The 23,752-nt window shown below is 40.5% G+C and overlaps 1 protein-coding gene across 1 annotated transcript in view; it reads right to left on the bottom strand.

Moving 5' to 3' along the window:
• PHLPP1 (PH domain and leucine rich repeat protein phosphatase 1) overlaps positions 1–23,752 on the bottom strand; it is a 210,259-nt gene that overhangs the window by 77,440 nt on the left and 109,067 nt on the right. Inside the window, exon 4 of the mRNA XM_060774717.2 lies at positions 5,209–5,375. Coding sequence (XP_060630700.2) covers positions 5,209–5,375 — 167 coding nt within the window. The remainder of the gene's footprint in view (positions 1–5,208; positions 5,376–23,752) is intronic.

Consider the following 23,752-nt stretch of genomic DNA (forward strand, 5'->3'; position numbering starts at 1 on the left):
AATAGAACTTTTGTACTCTTGACAAGAAGAGGCTAAAGATAAGAAAGGGGAACGAGCAGACACAAGAAGCATTTTATTAATGTAAATAACATGAACCTACATAGCATGGGCATTTATATTTAAGTTAGAAAACGGATTCTCCACACATACTCACACACATGGGGAAAAGGTGTGATACGGTACCACTATTACATGCCTAGCAGAAACTCTCCTTAAGGTCAAAGCTGGAAATGGATGGAAAGCTGGAGCTAAGAAACACGCTGGTTAAGTAATACAGAATGCTTACGGCAGGAGGCACACCATCTGTTAGCCCAAGACTAACCAAATCCATTGGAACACAGAGAGAATGCAATGACTGTCATATTTTGACCTTTACTAAATAATATAAAGTATAGCATCCTTCTCACCCTCATCCTCACAGGTCTGAAAATCATTACAACCCCAAGTTTTTTTCCCAACCGGAAGACAAACCAAGCCCTGTATATACAATGCAAACAAGAGTATTTGCACCCACAGTGGTAAAGTTGTGCTGCACAATCAGATCCCATTCAAGGGGACATTCTTATCACTGATTCTGTATATGTTTCCCATGAAATTAAAGTGTGATGCTGGGCAACACATATTATAGGGACACAAAACATAGGAAGCTTGTATCAGGAGAAGCTTATGAGAAATGGAAGACATAAACATTCCAATATTTGGGAGGGAGGGAGCTAAAGTCAACAGGAATGGGACATTTTTCAATCACGTAACTACATAATGTTTAATTAAGGAAATGGGAATCTAAGCAAAAATTGGGTAGCATTAAAAGTAAGGAGAGATGCAGAAAAGCAGACAAGCAATATAATGGCAAGTCCGAATGACTAATATTTGGAATATTGTGTCCAATTCTGGGCACCACAATTGAAGAGAGATATTGACAAGCTGGAATGTGTCCAGAGGAGGGCGACTAAAATGATCACGGGTCTGGAGAACAAGCCCTATGAGGAGCAGCTTAAAGAGCTAGGCATGTTTTGCCTGAAGAAGAGAAGGCTGAGAGGAGACATGATAGCCATATATAGAAATGTGAGAGGAAGTCATAGGGAGGAGGGAGCAAACTTGTTTTCTGCTGCCCTGGATACTAGGATGCAGAACAATGGCTTCAAACTACAAGAAAGGAGATTCCATCTGAACAGTAGGAAGAACTTCCTGACTGTGAGAGCTGTTCAGCAGTGGAACTCTCTGCCCCAGAGTGTGGTGGAGGCTACTACTTTGAAAGCTTTTAAACAGAGGCTGGATGACCATCTGTTGGAGGTGCTTTGAATGAATTTTCCTGCTTCTTGGCAGGAGGTTGGACTGGATGGTCCATGAGGTCTCTTCCAACTCTATGATTCTATGATTCTAATAAGTAAAACCATCAATATAACCACAATCCAAGTTTATGCTCCAAACACAGAAGCAGAAAGGGAAGAAATTGACCAATTCTGCATTGCGGTCTTGGAGAACATTGATCATGCAAGAGAGCAGAATATGTTGATAATGACACACGATTGAAATGCAAAAAATGTAGGAAACGGAGCAGAACCCAGAACTGTTACGAGAAGTTGGCCTAGGATGAAAAAATGAAATGAGAGCGCAACTGGTTAAATTTTTGTGAGGGCAGCAATTTCTTCATTGCAAATATCATGAGAAGAGATTATTCAAGATAATTATCCTTAGTAAGGAAGAAGACAGTAGGAAAAGAGAAAAAGAAGTGAATGGACTCAATCAAAGGAAGCAACAGTCTTGTGTCTGGAGCGCCTATGCAGGAAGGCTGGCAACACAGTGACCTATTTCTAGGGCTGTCCCAAGTCAAAGTCAACTTGATAGCACATAACAGAAAACAGAGAGCATCCTGGTGCAACAACCACTACTATTCAGATCTAAGGCTCCGAGAATGCAAGGAAGACCACAGGAACAATATGTTTTTATTCCTTGCAGGACGAGAAGGGATTGCCTGGTGACTTCCAGAGCTTGCCTTGCTTCCCAGCAAATAGTTGCTGTGAGCTGCCTAAAAGTATCTCTTTCTCATGCATTAGGGGAAATGCTGTAAAATGCCCAGTTTTGCCGTTATTACAGGACTGCTCCTCTCCTTGGACAGGGAAATAGGGAAGCCATGTTCACAAAGGCTGCCTGTTCATATCTGGAGAAAATCTCAGAGGATGTCTGCTGTCAGGGCAATTTTGCTCAGACCGTTTAGGCAACTATAATGAGAACATATAGAGATCCTTCTGCAATGGGAATGGATCCCCCCCCCTTAAAACTGATAAAGTGTCAGAGCATTACATGGCACCTGATAACCACTAAGTGACACATTACAACGTTACTGAGCAACAATAGTGAAAACTGATTTTTCTGAGAATCCTTTGGAGCAATACTGAGAATTCTCTGTTGAACTGTCTGCCCACAATGTCATCCTGCCAGCAGGGATTTGAAAAAGCAGGAAGAGCTTGTGAAGGGTGCAGTACTAAGAAGGCTACCTTAGATGCTATTCTGTCACCACTTGTAGTACCATCACCTGTATTTGCTTTCTTTTTGCAAGTAAATGGCACAAAGGGTCTCCAACAACAAGTCCGTCCCTGTGACAAAACAAAAGCGCTTTTGCTCAATATTCCAAGTACTAGGTATACTCTTTTTCGAAGATACACCCACAAGCAATTCACTCTATCTTTTAGTTTCCATTTTCTGTTTTTTTGTTTTCCAAATGACATCCAACTTTATTTGGGCACAAGAGGACATTCAGCATTCAATCAAGAGATTTGGGATTATGATGATGATGACAACAACAACAATGATGATTTTAAACAGAAGTTTATACCTCTTACCTGGGAAGGAATCCCATTGGAGCACTGCAGCACATCAAAATACCTGGGAGTCACTCTGGACTGTGCCCTGTGCCCATAAGATGCACTGCTTGAATATCAAGCAAGAAGTGGGTGCTAGAAATAATATTGTACGAAAGCTGACTGGCACAGCCTGGGGATCACAACCAGACACAGTGAAGACATCTCTCCTTGCACTTTGCTACTCTGCTGCTGAATACACATGCCCAGTGTGGAACACATCTGACCATGCTAACACAGTGAATGTGGCTCTTAATGAGACATACCACATTATCACAGGATTTCTACGCCCCACATCACTGGAGAAATTACACTGTTTAGCTGATACCACATCACCTGATATCCACCAAGAAGTAGCAGCCAGTAAAGAAAGGACCAAAGCAGTGACATCTTCGCCCTATCCTCTGTTCGGATATCAGCCAGCATGTCAATAACTTAAATCAATAAACAGCTTCCTAAGATCTACAGAGATACTCGCAGGACACTTCAGCAAGTGAGAGTCCAAAAGTGGCAGGCTAAAACTCAGCATCTCAATCAATGGATGTCACTGGATGAGGAAACTCCCTCCTGGGCACATAGAAGAGTGGGCAAGCTAGAAGGCATTGAACAGACTGCATTCTGGCACCACAAGATGAAGCCAACCTTAAGAAATGGGGCTACAAAGTGGAGTCCACAACATGCAAGTGTGGAGAAGAGCAAACCACAGACCACCTATTATAATGCAGTCTGTGCTCTGTCACATGCACAATGGAGAACCTTTTCACAGCAATACCAGAGGTACTCTAAGTGGCCAGCTTCTGGTCAAAGGGCATTTAGCATAATCACAAGTTCCTTTTTTAAAACTTCGTTTGTGTTTTTAAATGCATTTTAACTGTACCCCCAACTTGTTTCTGACACGATAAATGAATAAACCTTAACGAATCTGCCTGAGATTAACTCAAGGGCAATTTCATCTCAAAAATGCAATTTCTTGTGTAGGAAATCTGGATTATGAACATTTAAAAATGTTAATAATATTAACCTTTTTAAAAAAAAGAAAAAAGCAATTCATTGCTCTTCCCCTCTCTCCTTCTGAAAAACAACTCATTAATGGTACTTGTTATTTAGAAAGCAACCTGCTAATAGCATATCACCAATGTACTACTTTTTATTTCTGGAAATGAATTCAAAAAACACAATACTATCCCCTAATGACTGCCTAAGCAATGTTTACTGGTAATGAATAAATGCTAGTCATTACACTAAAAAAAATAATGAATTCATTAGTCATTCTCTTGCTTGTTAAAACAACATTGTTATGTTTTTTTTTTAAAAAATGCTGTACAACAGCATGTTACAGTTAATGTCATTAATTTTAATGCATTTCTTCCAGCTCTATGGATATCCAGGAAACAGACATCTATCTCTGATAGATGTACCTAAATGTATTCCATGTGCTTTTTTGTATATTCAAATCATATACTGCGACTGGGGGACCAGCTGCCACTTTGTAACGTAGGCCTCTCTAGGGCAGACCAATTATTAAAACTTGCCTCTCCTCATTCCACTTATGTAATGCTTTTGCCTTCTTTAGTCATTCAAGTGAGTGGCCTATCACATGTAATTTTTTATTCCCCTTTACCCGAAATAACTCTCCAAAAATCACATCCTGCTACATTACATCCAGATTTACATGACTATGTACACACTTGTCTTATTGCATTAAGGAACTGGCAGACACTGTATAGTCTGTGGACTAAATGTAGCACATAAATGCCCACAAAGGCCTTTTAGAATTAAATTAGAGTTAAATTAGACACATTCTGATTTTCAAATAACTCCCCATTCACACTGCTGCAATGAGGAAAGGATACCTTTTAAAGAGCCCAGACAGGAAAGTAAACCTTACAAACAAGAAGAGGGGGTTGATTATTTTTCTCTTGCAAAAAAGAGAACGTGCAACAAAAAGACCAAGATAGATTTGTGCAGGCAAATGGACCAACAAAAGGTCTCTGTGAGACACTTCACATTTATCATTTTGATCAGCAAAAGTGATTTCATCAAGAATTATCTGTGGAGGAATGCCCCATTTTCTCTGATCTTTGGCCACTTTTGGCAAGAAGTTCCACCCACAGTGTAATGCAGCACACTATTGAACACACTTGCGTCAATTGAGTTCCCATGATATAATCACACTGTGTAAATTAGATGACAGTCTGACAAGAGGCACACCCAGCTAGGCTCTGATAGAAATACAGAAAGAAGCTTTCAAGGAATCTCTGAAACCATTTTTAAAAAGAGGGATGGGGAGTAAGTGAGAACAAATATATTCTTGGGTGGTGGTCACAGCAGCTGAAAACCAATTTACCTTTGTAGCTCGTTAAGTCCTCTGGATGTTGATGAGTTAGGGTTCAGCCTTAGGAAATTCTGCTTCAAATTAAGATGCGTTAGGTCCTGGCTGTAAAAAAGATTGGCAGGCAGATCCTCTAGGCTGCAACATGAGAGATCCACTGAGCTTATTCGTTGCGAAGCAATCTGCAAAAACAAAAACAAAAACACGCTTAAAAACATCATAATGTTGATTCAAGAAAATGAATTTGTACTGGGCCTTTGGCTTAAATTAGGACCCTTGAGTTATTCATCAAATGGTATCATAAGTGAGGCTGTAGAGGCTTACAACAAACAACTAAAAGCTTTGAACAAATGGGCCTGTGGCACTTATTTTCAATTTTAGTTTGAAAAACAGCCAGAGTAAAAATGATACGATGCATTAGAGCAAGGATGGGAAACTTATGAACTTCCAGATGCATTTTCCTGGAGTTATTTTAATAGTTGAATACTATTAGACTCTAGCATTTGAATGTTAGTCTTGTGTGGGCTGAAAAGAGTCTGATATCTAGATGGCCATAGAGTCCTCACCACTTCAGCAATATATGAACCATGAAAGGTATAACATTAGAGTTTTCAAGAAACAGAGCAGATGAAGAAAAATTCTTGTCAGTCAGACCATGCAACTACACTCCTTACATATCTCACTGGCTTTCTCTTCTGGTTCCAGAACCTGCACAAACTTTTTCTCTTACTTTCAAGTTTACCATAGCATCACTCTGGTTATGCATCTTCAAGGTAGCCATCATAGATTTTTGTTGTTGCTGTTGTTGGCAATATGTGTTCATAAAAAAATGTGACTTGCCCAAAGTTACTCAATGAGTTTCCATGGCTGAGCAGGAATTCAAACCCTGGTCTCCCAGAGTCCTACTCCAACTCGGACACCACTACACCACACATGCTGACTCCACAGTATTTATCCCACTGCACTTAAATTCACATACGTTCCTTCAAGGAACCTTTGGTCATCCACCCAAACCAACTTAAGCTGTTCAAACATTTCCTCTGTTCATTCCCCAAGTCTGAGACTAGACAACTGTGGTCCTCAATGTGTTTTTGGATTACAACCGCCATATTGGTTGGGATGCTGTGTATTCTAAAAACTCTAGGAGAACCAAAATTGCCTCTAAGCCCTACACCTTATAGAAGCTCAACAGATCTATTTTCCTGGTGTTATTTTAACACTGGAATACTATTAATCTTACATTGTGTAAAGTTATCTGATTTTGTACACTATCCTGAGATCTTTAGATATAGGGTGATGAAGTATTTAATTTTTTTAAAAGTCAAAATACATATGAAGGATCACACGTTCTTTTCCTGCTTATCCATATCTCAATTCCTCCCACCCCCTTAGTCAGACTCTATGACCCTTTTGCAGAGGAATGTGACATGCCTACATACATATATACATATATAAGGAGTGAGAGTCAGGCTCAAGCGACGATATATTGCCAGAAGGGTCAGGAAAGAACAGTATCCTATCCCCCTGCTCTACTCAGAAAAGGACCTAAGGCGTGACAAATCAAGTATTGTGAATAACCAAAGGACAACTGCTGAGAGATTTGTGTGCTGCTTCTAACTACACTAATCATGCCGGAAAACCACTGTTACCTTGTGCCCTCAGCACCTAGAGGTGATCATGGCAAAGTAATACACTATTTAGATCAGTGGTTCCCAATCTGTGGGTCGCAAGACCTAAAATAAGGTCCGCGGCTCTAGATGATTAAATATGGCTTTCTGTGGGCAAGCAGATGGTGATTACTGGATGGCATATGTTTTGTATCAGAAACTAGAGTAGATGTGGTCTATCCAATGCAATTTCTGAATCAGCCAAACATAACCAAACTGAATCTAAAATTGATCAAAAACTGATTCATAACCCTTTTGATATTAATGTTGTCAAAATGGTCCCTGGTCAAAAAAGGTTAGAAACCACTGTTTTAGATGGAGCCTACAAAGAACTAGTTCTAACTATGTGAAGATAAATAATACTATGCAACATGATTTTTGTTCCTGGGTTACAAATGTCATTTCCTAATTGGTTCTATCATAAAAATATAGAAAACATTTATTAAACTGCAAAATAATTGTCTTTGCAGGATATCCTGCAACACATTTTGCTACAGTTTTTCAATGAATATCTCACAGAGTCTCAAACAATTCAACATAGTTTGCAGTAGCCACGAAAACGAAGTTTCTGGAGTATAACAACTACTTTGAAAGTAAGTACCGCACAATTAAACAGGAAATAACACTTTCAAACCAGGAACAGAAAAATGTGTATCTGTTGGGAAAAGAAGAACTGATTGTACATATCTCAACTTTTTAACAGTAAAAAAAAATGGAGGAAGACACCAGGGAGGCTTAAGAGGTGCTACAACAAAACCCAATTTAGATAATGCCACCTTAACCATAATGAAGTTTAACATAAAAAGGCATCTTCCTTGGAAACTTTAAAGATAATATGGGACACAAGATTTAAGAAGATTCTTTAAAGCTGAAAATATGAAAGCTAGCTTTCCAAAAACAGATTTTGCTTTCTTACAAATGGCAATGATCAAGCATGCTTTCTTCCCTCCAGCCATCTGAAGTTGTACTCTCCAAGAAAGACTGTACCATGTGCTTTTCCTTCACATTTAAACCTTTGATCCTGAGGGCAAGGAGGTAGATCTGATGACTCACAAGACCTTTGGAGTTGTACTTTGCTGCATTTGCCATTTGTTGTTAACACTGCTGCAGAAATCTGACAGAGTCTACAGACATATTGTCACAGTTCAGGTAGAAGTGGTGATTTAAGTTGCAAACAATTTAGTTGTTAATGCAACAGCTATAAATAATGCACGAAGAAAGTGGGAAGTCTCATCCATGTATTATGAGTATGCTGAAAAAAACTTCTAAGTTTACTGACATAACAAGATGAAAAGTGCAGGGAAATACAGTGAGGGAATTATGTTTTTGCCTAAAATTCTTATTAGACGCTTATAGCTTGGCCAATAGTAAGGCATCATGGGTGCTGAAATACAAAACATCTGGTCAGCAAAGGGTTGCCAATCTACATTCTGGGATAGTTCAGGAAAGGTTAGTCTTGAAAGAGAAATCTAGAGGGCAAAAGGAATCCTTTCTTTGTATACAAGGAGATGAATGTAAGATGACCTTACAATCCTTCAACAGGCTCTGGTTATTACTACTGGAATTCCAGTTTCTGTGAGTAATGCAAATAATGGCCCTGAAAAGAAGGTCTGCGAATCTGCACACCAGCAGAACATACTTTGAGTGCAAAAAAAAGGGAGAAAGTGGCTTCACATCGTCCAGCGATTTATTCCAACACCAAATAAAGCCATTCCACTTGCCATTTTTTTTACAGCTGTGGCTTTCTAAAGCCTCAAATGAGAATACAATCAAACATAACATCTAAATTGGACAGAAATAAAAAGGAATGGCAAACGGACATGGTTTTGCAGGGAGTGCCCAAGGAAAGCAGACTAACAGCTCCAGCTGACTTCTTGCTGAGATGTTGTATTTTAAGCAGGGCCGGGCTCTGAACGTTTAAAAAGGGAAAGTTTATTCCAAAGGCCTGAAGCAGGCTCAGAGTCATAAACATGATTATTAATATAGTGCCTTTCATAGACTTCACATACATTATTTTGGTAAACATGACACTAACTCCTGTCAAGTTAAAAGCAGCAATATAACACCTATATTTTAAAATGGAGATAAGGCAGAAAACAGATATGGACATATTGATAGGTCTTTGCGTGATTTGTGCTAATTGGCAAGCATTTCACACTCTCCATTATTTTTATCAAGCCCAGCAACAAGATGACATAGATCAGTGCTTCTCAACCTTCCTAATGCCATGACCCCTTAATACATTTCCTCACGTTGTGTTGACCCCAACCATAAAATTATTTTTGTTGCTACTTCATAACTGTAATTTTGCTACTGTTATGAATCATTATGTAAATATTTATTAGGAGCATTTCTAGCCCATCCGTCCCACCTCCGAAGAGGGACTCAGGATGTCTACCAACAGGCACCATTCGGTGCCAAACAATAAAACAAGCACAATATACAATTAACCTACATTAAAAACAATTATACATACATTAAAACAGTTCACCGTTTCACGTCATCTTCCAAATCAATCCACCTGATATGCAGGGTATGTTTTCATTCACTGGAGCAAATTTGGCACAAAACCCGAATTTGAATAATGGTGGGGATGGGGGGTGTGTGTGTTGATTTTTGTCATTTGTGAGTTGTAGTTGCTGAGATTTATAGTTCACCTACAATCAAAGAACATTTTGAACCTCACCAATGATAGAATTGAGTCAAACTTCCCACACAGAACCGCTATGACCAACAGAAAACACAGTATTTTCTGATGGTTTTTGGCAACCCCTATGGCACCCCCTCGCAACCCCCTGTAGAGGTCCCTACTCCCAGGTGGAGAAACGCTTACATAGATGCAACACACACACATACATGGATGATTGCCTATACATTATTCTTCTGAAATGAAAAAAATGCCCGAGGAAGCCACAAATAGATTTCTGTGTGTGAAAGGAGCCCGAGTTCAATTTGCTTTGGTTTGTCACTCAAAAGCTCCAGGACTCCAAATTTATTAATTTCAGTGATTATGTCTTTTGCACCAAGATGTAGCTGACAGAAATCGGGATTCTCATAAAACACAGCAAACACAAAGCAAGTCCTACATGCCTGATGTCTGCGGATTCATATTTTTAGAGAAAATTTTGGAGGAGGAGGAAATGATCATTGACTGGAGGGTACACAATCTTAGGCTGAGTGAGATATGTGCCCCCTTTTATAGCTCACAGATTTGTCTTTATTCAACTTCACAACTGAATCTGGAAACTGTACAATTGAGGGTTTCCTCTTAACTCAAAGTCAAGTCTGAATGGGGCCTTGACCCTACAGCAGTGTTTCTCCACCTGGGAGTCAGGACCCCTGAGAGGGTTGCGAGAAGGTTTCAGAGGGGTCACCAAAGACTATCAGAAAAGACATTTCTGATGGTCTTAGGAACCCCTTTGCCAGATAAAGCTGAAGATCTCTCTGCCTGACCTCTTCTTTTTTGGAAACAGAGAGCAAATCCTCCCACCAAAAGTCCTCCAACTGCTCTCTGGATGTAGGTGAACTAACACTCCAAAACTCAAAGTCACCAAACCCTTCCAGTATTTTCTGTTGGTCATGGGGATTGTGTGCGAAATTTGGCCCAATTCTATCGTTGGTGGGATTCAGAATGGTCTTTGATTGTAGGTGAACTATAAATCCTAGCAACCACAATTCCCAAATGTCAAGGTCTGTTTTCCCCAAACCCTACCAGTGTTCACATTTGGGCACATTGAATATTCGTGTCAAGTTTGGTCCAGATCCATCATTGTTTTGAGTCCGTAGTGCTCTCTGGATGTAGGTGAACTACAACTCCCAAACTCAAGTTCAATACCCACCAAGCCCTTCCAGTATTTTCTGTTGGTCATGGGAGTTCTATATGCCAAGTCTGGGTCAATTCCATCATTGGTGGAGTTCAGAATGCTCTTTGATGGTAGCTGAACTATAAATCCCAACAACTACAACTCCCAAATAACAAAATCAATCCCCGCTCCCAACCTCAGCAGTACTCAAATTTGGGTGTATTGTGTATTTGTGCCAAATTTGGTCCAGTGAATGAAAATACATCCTGCATATCAGATATTTACATTACGATTCATAACAGTAGCAAAATTACAGTTATGAAGTAGCAATGAAAATAATGTTATGGTTGGGGGTCACACAACATGAGGAACTGTATTAAGGGATCGTGACATTAGGAAGGTTGAGGAACACTGCCCCACAGCATCCTGGTCCAGTCAAGGCTTAGGATGAAGACACACATGGAAAGAAATACACAAACATCTGGTTTGTTATTTATTTGACTAGGATTGTTCCATCAGAACTGAGCTACTGAATTAATGAGTGAAGAAAGATTTCAACCACAGATTTCCTGAGGCTTGGCCCATTCTCACAGCTATAGCTTTTTAAGGCAGACTTGGACAGTAAAGATGACTGGTGAAAAGAAAAATAGAAATCATATGACCTTAAAATGATGCATGTAAGCAAGAGAAATGATCTGCAGAATAAGGAATGTTACCACTAAGATAACAGCACTGTCACACAACACAAAAAGAGAGATCATTCAAACTCATTTCAGTGCAAATGTGGGTAGACCAGGGTCCCAAATGGGACTAAAAGGAGGGAAAGGGGGAAACAAAGAAAACAAATGCTGGAAAAAAGATATGTGTTTATGTTGAATGAGAATTTTGAGCTCAGGGGTATTTTTTATTTGCATTGTAGCACTTTTAGTGTCTTGTGTGAAAAAATGCCCTTCAGCTTTACAAACTCTGCTCTCATTCTGCCTGCCTCTTCGTGAGTTTGCAGTTGCTCGTGACATTAAATCTGGGTATCCATCATGCATGCTACAAACAAGCAAACCAGATCAAAGAACCACCACTTTGCACAACATGGGCCGTAACCAAATCCTCACCACTACAGTCACAAACCCTTAAATCAGTGGTGCTCAAACTGTGGGTCCCCAGGTGTTTTGGCCTACAACACCCAGAAATCCCAGCCAGTCTACTAGCTGTTAGGATTTCTGGGAGTTGAAGGCCAAAACATCTGGGAGCCCACAGGTTGAGAACCACTGCCTTAAATGATAATGAGCTTAAGGAATATCGTCCTACTGCTCTTAGGTGTCATTTTCTTAATCACTCTGCTATTTGAAATAACACACATTGAAACACACAAGGAACATATTCAGGGCAGCCACATTGGCCACTCAGTAAAAATATGAAATTGACAAAACAGCAATGTCTTTTGAGGGGCCAACTACAAAGCAAAAATTATACAGTCTTTTTCCAATAGAGGGACCTGATTTGAAATGAATGAAAGTGAGGCGTAGAGGTCTAAAGGATTACTGCTAGATGACTCTTCTAGCACACAAACAGTCCTTAGCCTCCGTCGTCTGCAAGATGGCAGCCCTACAACATAACACATTTCGTTGACTGTCCTAGCGATTGACTGAGGCCAGGGGATTTTTGTGCACTGGAAGAGGCTTCTAGAGGGAGTAATTCTAAGCTCCATTCTTTCAAGTGGTAAGAGTTTCATTCATTGGTGGGTCATAGTTGCAGATATACGGCAATTTCAAATTGGGTGCATCTTTTTGAAAAATCCTGTATAATGCAAGTTTTTGAAGCTCCACAACAAAAGATATAGATATAGTGCTATGTTGGAGTCGAAGACCTTGAATTTGGAGCTTGCACGGTGTATTTTGTGCTTTTTAGTTGGCCTAAAAAAGGTTTTGTGGATTCAAGGCTTTGAACCAGGATTGCTTCCCAATTATACCTTGCAAAGAAAGAGTAAATTTTCACACTGGAAATGGTATGTCAATTAGGTATGGATTGTTGCACATGAAACCATCACGTATGAATGTATGTATTCGAGTACCATATGTATATATGTGTGTCGATCTATCTACCTACACACACACATGTATCTGTGTGATGGATGTATGTTCCATCACCATATGTAACTGCACATGGTATAAGCCGAATGTTAATTTACTACTCTTTGAAGTAGTCTCCCTATTTTGGCACCCTCAGAACTAGATATTGCTTGATTCTCTACAGAAAGATGATACATTATTCATGCCCTATTCAAAAGACAACTATCAAAGGACTGAACTAATCAGCCTATTCTAAAGTTTTTAATATGGGCAAGAATAGACAGTCCTCATTACCAGTTGAAATGGGAGAGCATTTTCATTGCTGGCCATCGAGACGATAAAAGATGATGTACAACTTTTTTGGTGTATTTACATTTTAATTAGCATTTTGCCTGCATTTTTATCATAAGCCATCTTAAGTACCATTTTCAAGGGAAAGATGAGATATAAAGGTAATAAAAACAGAAATAAAAACCTGAGTTTTATAGAACCAGTGTTTTCCAACTATGCCTTTTAAAAACCTACCTCTGTGACCAATTAAAGATGGCCTTATTAACTAACTGAATAAATGTGCTTAAATTTGAATGAAGATGGGATCTAGGTCTAAACATTAAATTTACTCATATTTCTTATCAAAATTATGCACACATGCTGAAAGTAAATTACGTAATAGTTTAAATAACTGGATACATGAAACAAAGTTTATGTACACTGAAGCATTAGAAAGCAAAGGTGTCACTACTTCAGTCACCCATGTGGACAATTTCAGGTTTTGGGATATTTCGAATTTCAGAATTCCAGATAAGGAGTGCTCAAACTGTATTTTTGTTGTTTATTCGTTCAGTCGCTTCCGATTCTTCATGACCTCCTGGACCAGCCTACACCAGAGCTCCCAGTCGGCCACCCCCAATTCCTTCAAAGTCAAGCCAGTCACTTCAAGGATACCATCCATCCATCTTGCCCTTGGTCGGCCCCTCTTCCTTTTCCTTCCATTTTCCCCAGCATCACTGTCTTCTCTAAGCTTTCCTGTCTTCTTATAATGTGGACAAAGTACTTCATCTTTGCTTCTAATGCCCTTCCCCCATTGAGCAGCCAGGCATTATTTCCTGAAATATGTATGTCTTCTTGCAGTCCAAGAAACTCTAAGAATTTTCCTCCAACACCACAGTTCAAAAGTGTCTACCTTCCTTCACTCAGTTTTCCTTACAGTCCAGCTCTCAAATCTATAGTTTACTACTGGGATTACCATTGCTTTAACCAGGTATTGGCAAACCCAGGTCAAGGGACCAGATGCACCCCCTTGGGCTCTTTTCTCAGGTTTTCATCCTGTCCTTCCTTCCTTCTCTTTTTCCTTCCTCCTTCCATTCTTCCCTTCCTTCCTTAGGTCTCTCTTTCTCCCTCCTGCCTTCCCTTCTACTCTTTCATTCTTCCCTCTTTCCTCCACCTTTCCCTCTCTCTTTTTCTCCTTCTTTATTTCCTTCTTTCCCATTTGTCTTTCCTCCCTCCCTCCATTCCCTTCCTTCCTTCCACCCTTCTCTTTTTCCTTCTTCCTTTCCTCCTTGGGGATGTTTAGCTGGGAGAAGAGAAGGTAGAAAGGGAACATAAGAACTATGTTTTAAGATATTAAAGAGTGTCCCATGGGGGGGGGGGTTGAGTTTCTTCTGCTCTAGAGACCAAGGTACATGAGATCAATGGGTTCAAATGGCAGGGAAAGAGATTCAACTGAAAAGATTAGGAAGAACTTCCTGGAGAGTGGCATAGGCTGCCTGGGAGTGTGGTGGAATCTCCTTCTCTGGAGGTTTTCCTGCAGAGGATATCGGGAGTGCTTTGATTGTGTCTTCCTGCATGGCAGGGGGTTGGACTGGCTCTTGGAGGTCTCTTCCAGCTCTAGGATTCTATATCAGGAGTAGGAAATACAGGGTTTCATGGATACACTTTTTCTCTCCCATCCACCATCTCATCCTGACTAAAGCTAACCCTTTTGGGATCCAAATCTTTCCTGTCTTTCCTTCACTTTCTTCCTCCAAAAGAGAAGAAAAAGGGGAGGAAAGGGCAGGGAGGGCACTTGGGGAGAACTCCCTTTCTCCCAGTTAGAAAGTTTGCCCATGCCTGGCTTTAACTGTATATAAGAGGGCAAAAAATTTCTTTATCAATAACAGCAATCGTGATCCAGATTTGTGTATCTATTGTTTTTAATGTGTCTTCTAATCAGAGAACCAGCTTTTATTTGATAAAGAGACTTAAAAATATGTAACAACTCCTTCAACTAAACAACACGGGCCTATTTTTTAATAGCTTATGAGGTTTGCCTTATAATTAGTGAAGCAGATGCCTCAAGCTGCAGATTGGGAGTGACATGAAAGGGCAGTAAGTTGTAAAGTTATCTGCTTTGTTATTATTATATTTTACTGTTAGGGACGAGGACAGGTATTAACTGGGTTTTGAGGCCTCAGGTGCCAAAATAAATTGACTAACCTTGGAAACTATGCACATTCTTGGAAGGCGGGGGCAGCTATTTCGGACAGCCCCGTACCTGGTGATACAATTTGTGAACTTTTCCACTAAAATTTTAAACCTGCAATAAATCCAAACCTGAAGCAGTGTAGTAAAAACTGGGGCATGTGCTAAATTTGTGGAAGAAAAACTCCTGCTGGAAGGGCTGAAACATTTCAAAGAGTGTACAATACTGCCAACAAGCAGGCAGGCAGGCAGGCCCTAAGAAGGTGACATTTTTAACAGTATGTTAAATTTAGATGCATATTGCTAGGAAATGGGTGGAAACCTGCCAACTGTGCCGGTCTCAAGACAGAGACATTTCTAACACTACGCTGAATTTACTGGCACTATTTTAAGTCAAGAGCAATTCAGGGTGTGGGGGCAGCACATGCCAAGTCTGATAGCTGAAGGATGAAAAAAGGAATACGGGCAATAGCTTGCATTCCAAGCGTGGAACCTTGAGAGATATTGTGATTTTCAAAGCCATTTATGTTCATCCTCAAAAACAAGATGGAGAATATGAAATACTTCAACATTGCATTTACACTACAAGCAGTCTCCAAGTTACAAACAAGATAGGTTATGTAGGTTTTTTCCTTAAGTTGTATTTCTATGTAAGTCAGAGGTAAAGGTAAAGGTTTCCCCTTGACATTAAGTCTAGTTATGCCCAACTCTTAGGGGTGGTGCTCTTCTCCAATTGTAAGCTGAAGAGCCAGCGCTGATCGTAGACATCTCCTAGGTAATGTGGACAGCATGACTGCATGGAGGTCTGTTACCTTCCTGCAGAAGCAGTACCTATTGATCTACTCACATTTCCATGTTTTGAACTGCTAGGTTGGCAGAAGCTGGGGCTAACAATGGGAGCTCACCCCACTACCCAGATTCGAACCGCCAACCTTTTGGCCAGCAAGTTCAGCAGCTCAGAGTTTTAACCTGTTGCGCCACCAGGGTCTCCAAGTCAGAACAGGTACATTTGTAACTCTAGCCCCCTCCCCCCTCTCTCATTCTCTTTCATTCTCTCTCTCTCTCTCTCTCTCTCTCTCTATATATATATATATATATGCATGCATGCATGCATGTTTTGGACAGCATAGGGAAGGGTTAGCACCCCTGTATAAGTTTCTTTTTGCTCTCTCTGCCCCTGTTTAGAAGATTTAACTTCACTTTCTGTCCCTATGATAATTGGATTTTGAAAAATTTGCCTTGTTGTGGAAACCAGGATTGAGAATAAAGCTTCAGTAGAGATACCTTTTCCCCGTGATAATAACTCTTACAGGAGTGGATTTTCCATTTGAGGGGTAGATTTCTCTCACTTCCTTGAGCAGCACATCTTTCTTTTCAGAGCAATGTCCCAAGAGGTGGGGAGTGTGTCATCTCCTATTCTGAATGGGTGTAATATCCATTGTGTAAAAAATTCCCTAAACAGTCCCTTTGAACACACGTGTTGCTCGCAAACTTAATTGGTTTAGGCAGGTTTCTTTCTGCAAAAATGGATATACGGGAGGGATCACACAGACAGGAGCCCCTGATGGCACAGCAGGTTAAAGCACTGAGCTGCTGAACTTGCTGACCGAAAGGTCACCGGTTTGAATCCGGAAAACGGGGGTGAGCTCCTGTTGTAAGCCCCAGCTTCTGCCAACCTAACAGTGCGAAAATATGCAAATGTGAATAGATCAAAAGGTACTGCTGCGGTGGGATGGTAATGGCACTCCATGCAGTCATACCAGCCACATGGCCTTGGAGGCGTCTATGGACAATGTCAGCTCTTCAGCTTAAAAATCGAGATGAGCACCACCCCCCAGAGTCAGACACAACTAGACGTAATGTCAAGGATAAGCCTTTGCCTTTAACATCATACAGACAAAGCAAATGTTTTGTGCAACAGGTTCAAGTGTAAGAAGAGTACTGGGACAACTCTATACTTAGAAAAATTGGTTGAGCAGTCTTTAAAGAGAGTTGTGTGTGTGTTATTTTAACGGTAGTGCTTCAACTCCAATCCTGAGCATATGCATTTGACTTGCTGATATTATTGCGTCATGATATTATTGTTATTGTTTTGCTTTGTTTATGAGTTATTTATTGTTGTATTGTTGTTGTGTTTTATTGATGTATTTGGGCCCAGCCTCTTGTAAGCCGCACCGAGTCCTGCGGGAGATGGTAGCGAGGTATAAATAAAGGATTATTTATACCCTTTATTTATACCCCGCTGACAATTCGGTCACGCGCTGTGAAGCATTTGCTCGGTTCTTTGCAGACAAAGTCGCCTTGATCCGTTCTGGGCTGGACGCCGCGTTAAATGCAGTCTCTGAGGATGTAACAAGAGCACCTGCTTGTCCTATTTTGATGGATTCTTTTCAGTTTGTGAAACCCGAGGATGTGGACAAGATACTTGGAGGAATGAGGCCCACCACGTCCATCCTAGACCCCTGCCCATCCTGGCTTCTGAGGGAGGCCAGAGGGGGATTGGCTGAGTGGGTAACAGTGGTGGTGAATGCCTCCCTTCGGGAAGGCAAGATTCCAGCGAGCCTAAAACAGGCTATTATAAAGCCGCTGTTGAAGAAACCATCACTGGACCCCACTAAATTGGACAACTTTCGGCCTGTTTCCAATCTCCCCTTTTTGAGCAAAGTCATGGAAAGCGTGGTGGCCTCACAACTCCAGGTATTCTTGAGAGACACGGATTATCTGGATCCGGCACAGTCTGGTTTCAGACCGGGACATGGTACCGAGACGGTCTTGGTCGCCTTAGTGGATGATCTGCGCCGGGAGCTAGACAGGGGGAGTGTGTCCCTGTTGGTGCTCCTGGACCTCTCAGCGGCCTTCGATACCGTCAACCACGGTATCCTTCTGGGGCGCCTTGCGGAAATGGGCCTTGGGGGCACTGCTTTGCAGTGGCTCCAGTCATTCCTGGAGGGCCGCACCCAGAAGGTGTTATTGGGGGACTCCTGTTCTACACCACAACCTTTGACTTGTGGGGTTCCACAGGGTTCCATACTGTCCCCCATGCTGTTTAATATCTACATGAAGCCGCTGGGTGAGATCATCCGGAGTTTCGGGGTGCGGTGTCATCTGTACGCAGATGATGTCCAACTCTGTCACTCCTTCCCACCTGCTACTAAGGAGGCTGTCAAGGTCCTGAACCGGTGCCTGGCCGCTGTAACGGTCTGGATGAGGGCGAACAAACTGAAATTAAATCCAGACAAGACAGAGGTACTCCTGGTCAGTCGCAAGGCCGAACGGGGTATAGGGTTACAGCCTGTGCTGGATGGGGTCGCACTCCCCTTGAAGGCGCAGGTTCGCAGCTTGGGTGTGACCCTGGACTCATCGTTGAGCCTGGATCCCCAGGTTTCAGCGGTGACCAGGGGAGCATTTGCACAGCTCAGGCTCGTGCGCCAGCTGCGCCCGTATCTCGGGAAGTCTGACTTGGCCACGGTGGTACACGCTCTGGTCACATCCCGCCTTGACTACTGCAACGCTCTCTACATGGGGCTGCCCTTGAAGATGGCCCGGAAGCTTCAGCTGGTTCAGCGCGCGGCAGCCATGTTACTAACTGGAGCGGGAGGCAGGGAGCACACAACGCCCTTGTTGTCCCAGCTCCACTGGCTGCCGATTTGCTACCGGACCCAATTTAAGGTGCTGGTTTTGGCCTACAAAGCCCTAAACGGCTCCGGCCCAAAATACCTTTCGGACCGCAACTTGGCCTACGAGCCCACGAGGACCTTGAGATCGTCTGGGGAGGCCCTTCTCTCGATCCCGCCTGCCTCACAGGCACGTCTGGCGGGGACGAGGGAGAGGGCCTTCTCGGTGGTGGCCCCCCGGCTGTGGAACACTCTCCCTGCAGACATCAGACAGGCGCCCTCCCTTATGTCCTTCCGAAAAAGCCTTAAGACATGGCTGTTCGAGAAGGCATTTAATTAAGTGCTATAAAAATGTGGTAAAGACGACTGGAAAGGAACAAGGAATATGAGATTGGTTATGATTCCACTATGAGACGAAGCGGATTTTTAGTGTAATTTTGTAATTGTTGTATTGTTAATATGTTGTTGTAATTGCCTCTTTGTAAATTGCCTTTTTATATGTGTTGTACACCGCCATGAGTCGCCCTAAAGGGCTGAGAATGGCGGTTAATAAATGCATCAAATAAATAAAATAAATAAATAAATAAATTATTATTATTATTGCTGAATTGTATAATGACTGCCACCTTCTTCCTCATGCCTTTGTCTTCCCCAAAGGCAACCCCATCAATGCAAAAAGGGGAAACTGATCGGCTTTAACTCAGGTTTTTCAAGATAATGAACAACTATTAGTTGCAGGTAATTTACTACTGCATCTAAATTGTAGGAGCAAATTATCTAGTTCTACTCTTCTTCATTGCTTTTTGTTGTTAAAAATCAAATAAATGGCATATTGTGCATCAGTATCTTACTCTTCTATGAAAGAACCTCAGGTGTTGGCCTATTTTATTCTGTATTTTGAAATGTCTGGATGTTTTCTAATATAATTAACCGCCCTTCGAATCATAACTTATGTTGAGTATCAGCTGCTGTGTGTTTAAACAAGTCAGATGCATAATAGATGGTTCAGAGCTAGATTTGTTCAAACAAACCATAGCTGACATTAACCACAGTTTGTCATGTTGAATGAAATGACAAACTGCAGCTAATCTAAACTAGAATAGATGCTTCCTAGAAAAGAGAAAGCGCCTCTGACTAGCCATGATGGAGAAAGAGAGAAGATACAAGCCTGAGACTTGCAAAATAAGCTGCAGTTTAGCCTGATTTCTAAACTGGGCCAATACTTGTTGAACTGGGTCAACTAGCAAGTTCCTGGGCATATGGAAATTAAACCCCAAATCTTCCTAATCCAAGAACAACAGTTGAAATTTCAGGCTATTATTTAGCCTAGATTTGAGAAAACAACATACTTGACTACATTAAACTGTGCAGGCTAAATTAAGATATTTTAACTGCAGCGTCAACTTGGAATTTTTAAATGAGGGTAGCTGGCTTGTCAGCATTACTTTAAGCTACATACATGAAAGCAAACCAAGCAGAAAATTACAAGTTGACAGGAACATATGCATGACCTTGTACCGTCAAATTAATTCCTCAGACATCAGAAGTTGACAGTTTTGTACAAGCCAACCTTACAATGACTCTTTTAAAGCATCCCAGTTTTAAAGCATCCCCTTTTCTCCCTGAATAGTCAAGGAAACTGTAGTAAAAACATCAACAACTACCAGCTTTGCCACCATCATTTTTTCAGACAAGAAACCAAAACAGGTGACTTAAATTAAATGAAGGAATACAACTTTATCATATTTATGAACTCAAATACTTTGAGCTATCAATTAAACTATGTAACATTATTTTTGTTCCTGGATTATATATATCATTTCCTAATTGGTTCTATCATAAAAACATATAAAAAAGTTATTAATCTGCAAAAACTTTGTTTTTGTGGGATATCTTGCAGCACATTTCGCGGTAGTTTTTCAATGAATATCCCATCAAGTCTCAATTAATTCAATATACATGTGGCAGCACAGAAACAAAGTTTCTGGAGGACAACTATTTTCAAAGTAAATAACACTCAAACCAGAACATTTTTTTTCAAATTCCGTTACATAGTGTTATCATTTATTTAATTTACTCCATTTATATCTTGCCCTTCTCACCCCAAAGGGTATTCAGAGCAGCCTTACAGATAGGAAGTTATTTAATGCCATAAATAATAATAATAATAATAATAATAATAATAATAATTATTAGTTGTTTATTTGTTCAGCCGTTTCCGACTCTTTGTGACCTCATGGACTAGCCCACACCAGAGCTCCCTGTTGGCCATCTCCACCCCCAGCTCCTTCAAGGTCAAGCCAGTCACTTCAAGGATATGCTAATAATAATAATAATAATAATAATAATAATAATACTTTATTTAGACTCTGCCACCATCTCCCATGGGGACTCGGGGTGGCTTAAAAAATAGTACACAAAGATGCCATACATAAAATACGTAATACATAAAATAAAATACATCAATATGAAAACAATAGTACATTACATAAAGCAGGAATATAAATTGGATAAAACAACCTCTATTAAAATAGAATCATTTAAAAGATCCATGTAATCAATATAGAAGCACAGCTGAATGCAGAGAATGTAGATATAAAGTGCTAAGTGACTGGCAATCACTTCTCATTACTGTCTAAACCAGGAGTCCTCAAACTAAGGCCCAAGGGCCGGATACGGCCCTCCAAGATCATTCACCCGGCCCTCGCTCAGGGTCAACCTAAGATTGAAATGACTTGAAAGTACAAAACTACAACAATTCTATCTTATCAGCCAAAAGCAGGTCCACATTGAAATACTAATAAGTTTATATTTGTTAAAATTGTTCTTCATTTTAATTATTGTATTGTTTTTAAGTGGGGGTTTTTTGCACTACAAATAAGATATGTGCAGTGTGCATAAGAATTCATTCATGTTTTTTTCGAATTATAATCCGGCCCTCCAACAGTTTGAGGGACTGTGACCTGGCCCTCTGTTTGAGGACCCCTGGTCTAGACATTATCAAATGTCTGCTGGAAAAACCAAGTTTTTCACTCTCTCCTAAAGTGTTGTAATGTAGGGGCTTGTCTAAGTTCACAGTTAACATACAAACAATAAACAAGTACTTTAAAACCAAAAAGTTAAAACATATCAATATGAAAACCAATTATTAAAAGCACGCTGTCCAAAATCATAATCCAAGGCTGTTCCGTTTGTCATATCACTATTCCATATTCTCATATTGCACTAAGCTTCTATCCAAAGGTTTGGTCCCATAACCACATTTTTACTTTCTTTCTGAAAGTCAGGAGGGAGGGGGGCTGCTCTAATTTCACTGGGGAGAGAGTTCCATAGGCAAGGGGCTACCACTGAGAAGGTTCTGTCTCTTGTTCCCACCAACCACACCTGCAAAGGAGGTGGGATCGAGAACAGGGCCTCCTCGGATGATCTCAATCTCATTTGACTTAAAGCCCACCTGGCAAAACCTATAATTAATACTACAGGATCTCAACCTTGGCAGGAAACTACCCAAAGACATGACTTTAACAATGAAGAATGGAGATATTATCACAGAATAATTCAGATCCAAGATTCAACAAAATTTCAAAGTATGTCTGGAATGCGATGCATGCCCCAAGTTGGAAAATAAAATAACACTACTACAGAATGTGTATTTCTTTTCCAAAATGCTTGGGACCAGAAATAACATATTTTGAAGATGGGACCCAAGCATAAACATGAAATAACAACAACAACAACAACAACTCTATTCTTATATCCTTCTACTATCTCCCCGAAGGAACTTGGGACAGCTTACATGGGGACTAAGCCCAGCATAAACAAGAATTACAAGGTAAAACACAATTAAAAACATATAACAAATATTGTCGAAGTTTTTCATAGCTGGATTCACTGGGTTGTTGTAGGTTTCTGGGGGTATATGGCCATGTTCTAGAAGCATTCTCTCCTGATGTTTTGCCCGCATCTATGGACCTCACAATCTCTGAGGATGCCTACCATAAATGCAGGTGAAACATCAGAAGAGACTGCTTCTAGAACATAGCCATATAGCCCGAAAAACCTACAACAATCCATATAACAAATAAACAATATAATTAAAACAATTAAAACCAGAAAAGGAAAAACATCATAAAAATACATCAACAGACAACAACAACTCATTTATGTTTTGCATACACCTTATACATATAGTCTGAGGGTAACTTTATACACAGTAGTTTTTATATTATTGTATGTGAAATGAAATTTGTCTACATCGAACCATCAGAAAGCAAAAGGTTTCCAATCTCACCATCACATGGACATTTTGGATTTTGGAGGATTTTGGAATTCTGCTGTATCAATAGGCAACAAGAACAGAAATGGTGGGGGGAAGGTCCTATTATCAAATGTACTTTTGCAAAGTTGCACCAAGAATTTGAATCTTATCAAAGTACAACTAAACAAAATGCTGTATCAGTAACTAGGCATTTCATGAATTTTGAGCCTTGGTAAGTTTTGGGAAAGGTAAATGAAAAGAGAATCGGTGCATAAGGAACTGTCATTCCATCTCAAGGCTGTAGCTTAGCCATCCTAACATCCTACACATTTAAGTATCTCAGATCTAAAGTCAGAGAACTAGTAGACAGTTTGACAATACAACTTTTCAATCCAGAATCGTGTGGATAGAAGTTAAAGGAATTCCTCATGTAAAGTCCTATCTGTTACTGCCTTAGTGACACTCCTTCCTCAAAAACTGTATTAGAATTAGCAAAACTAGATGAATGATTCTTCTTAATCTATGATCGTGTTCATGCTATGTCCCTGCCCAAGTGTGAAAGATTTTACCCTTGGGTGGATTTTTCTCAGATGCATTAATATTCTCGAGCATGAAGGTGAATGCTTTCTCTCCTTATCAGAGGAGTTGTTGGTATGCTTAATATACTGGCAGAAATGACAGATCAGGGTCA

This window comes from Anolis sagrei, chromosome 4, assembly GCF_037176765.1.
Source record: "Anolis sagrei isolate rAnoSag1 chromosome 4, rAnoSag1.mat, whole genome shotgun sequence".
In the NCBI taxonomy this organism is placed as follows: domain Eukaryota; kingdom Metazoa; phylum Chordata; class Lepidosauria; order Squamata; family Dactyloidae; genus Anolis; species Anolis sagrei.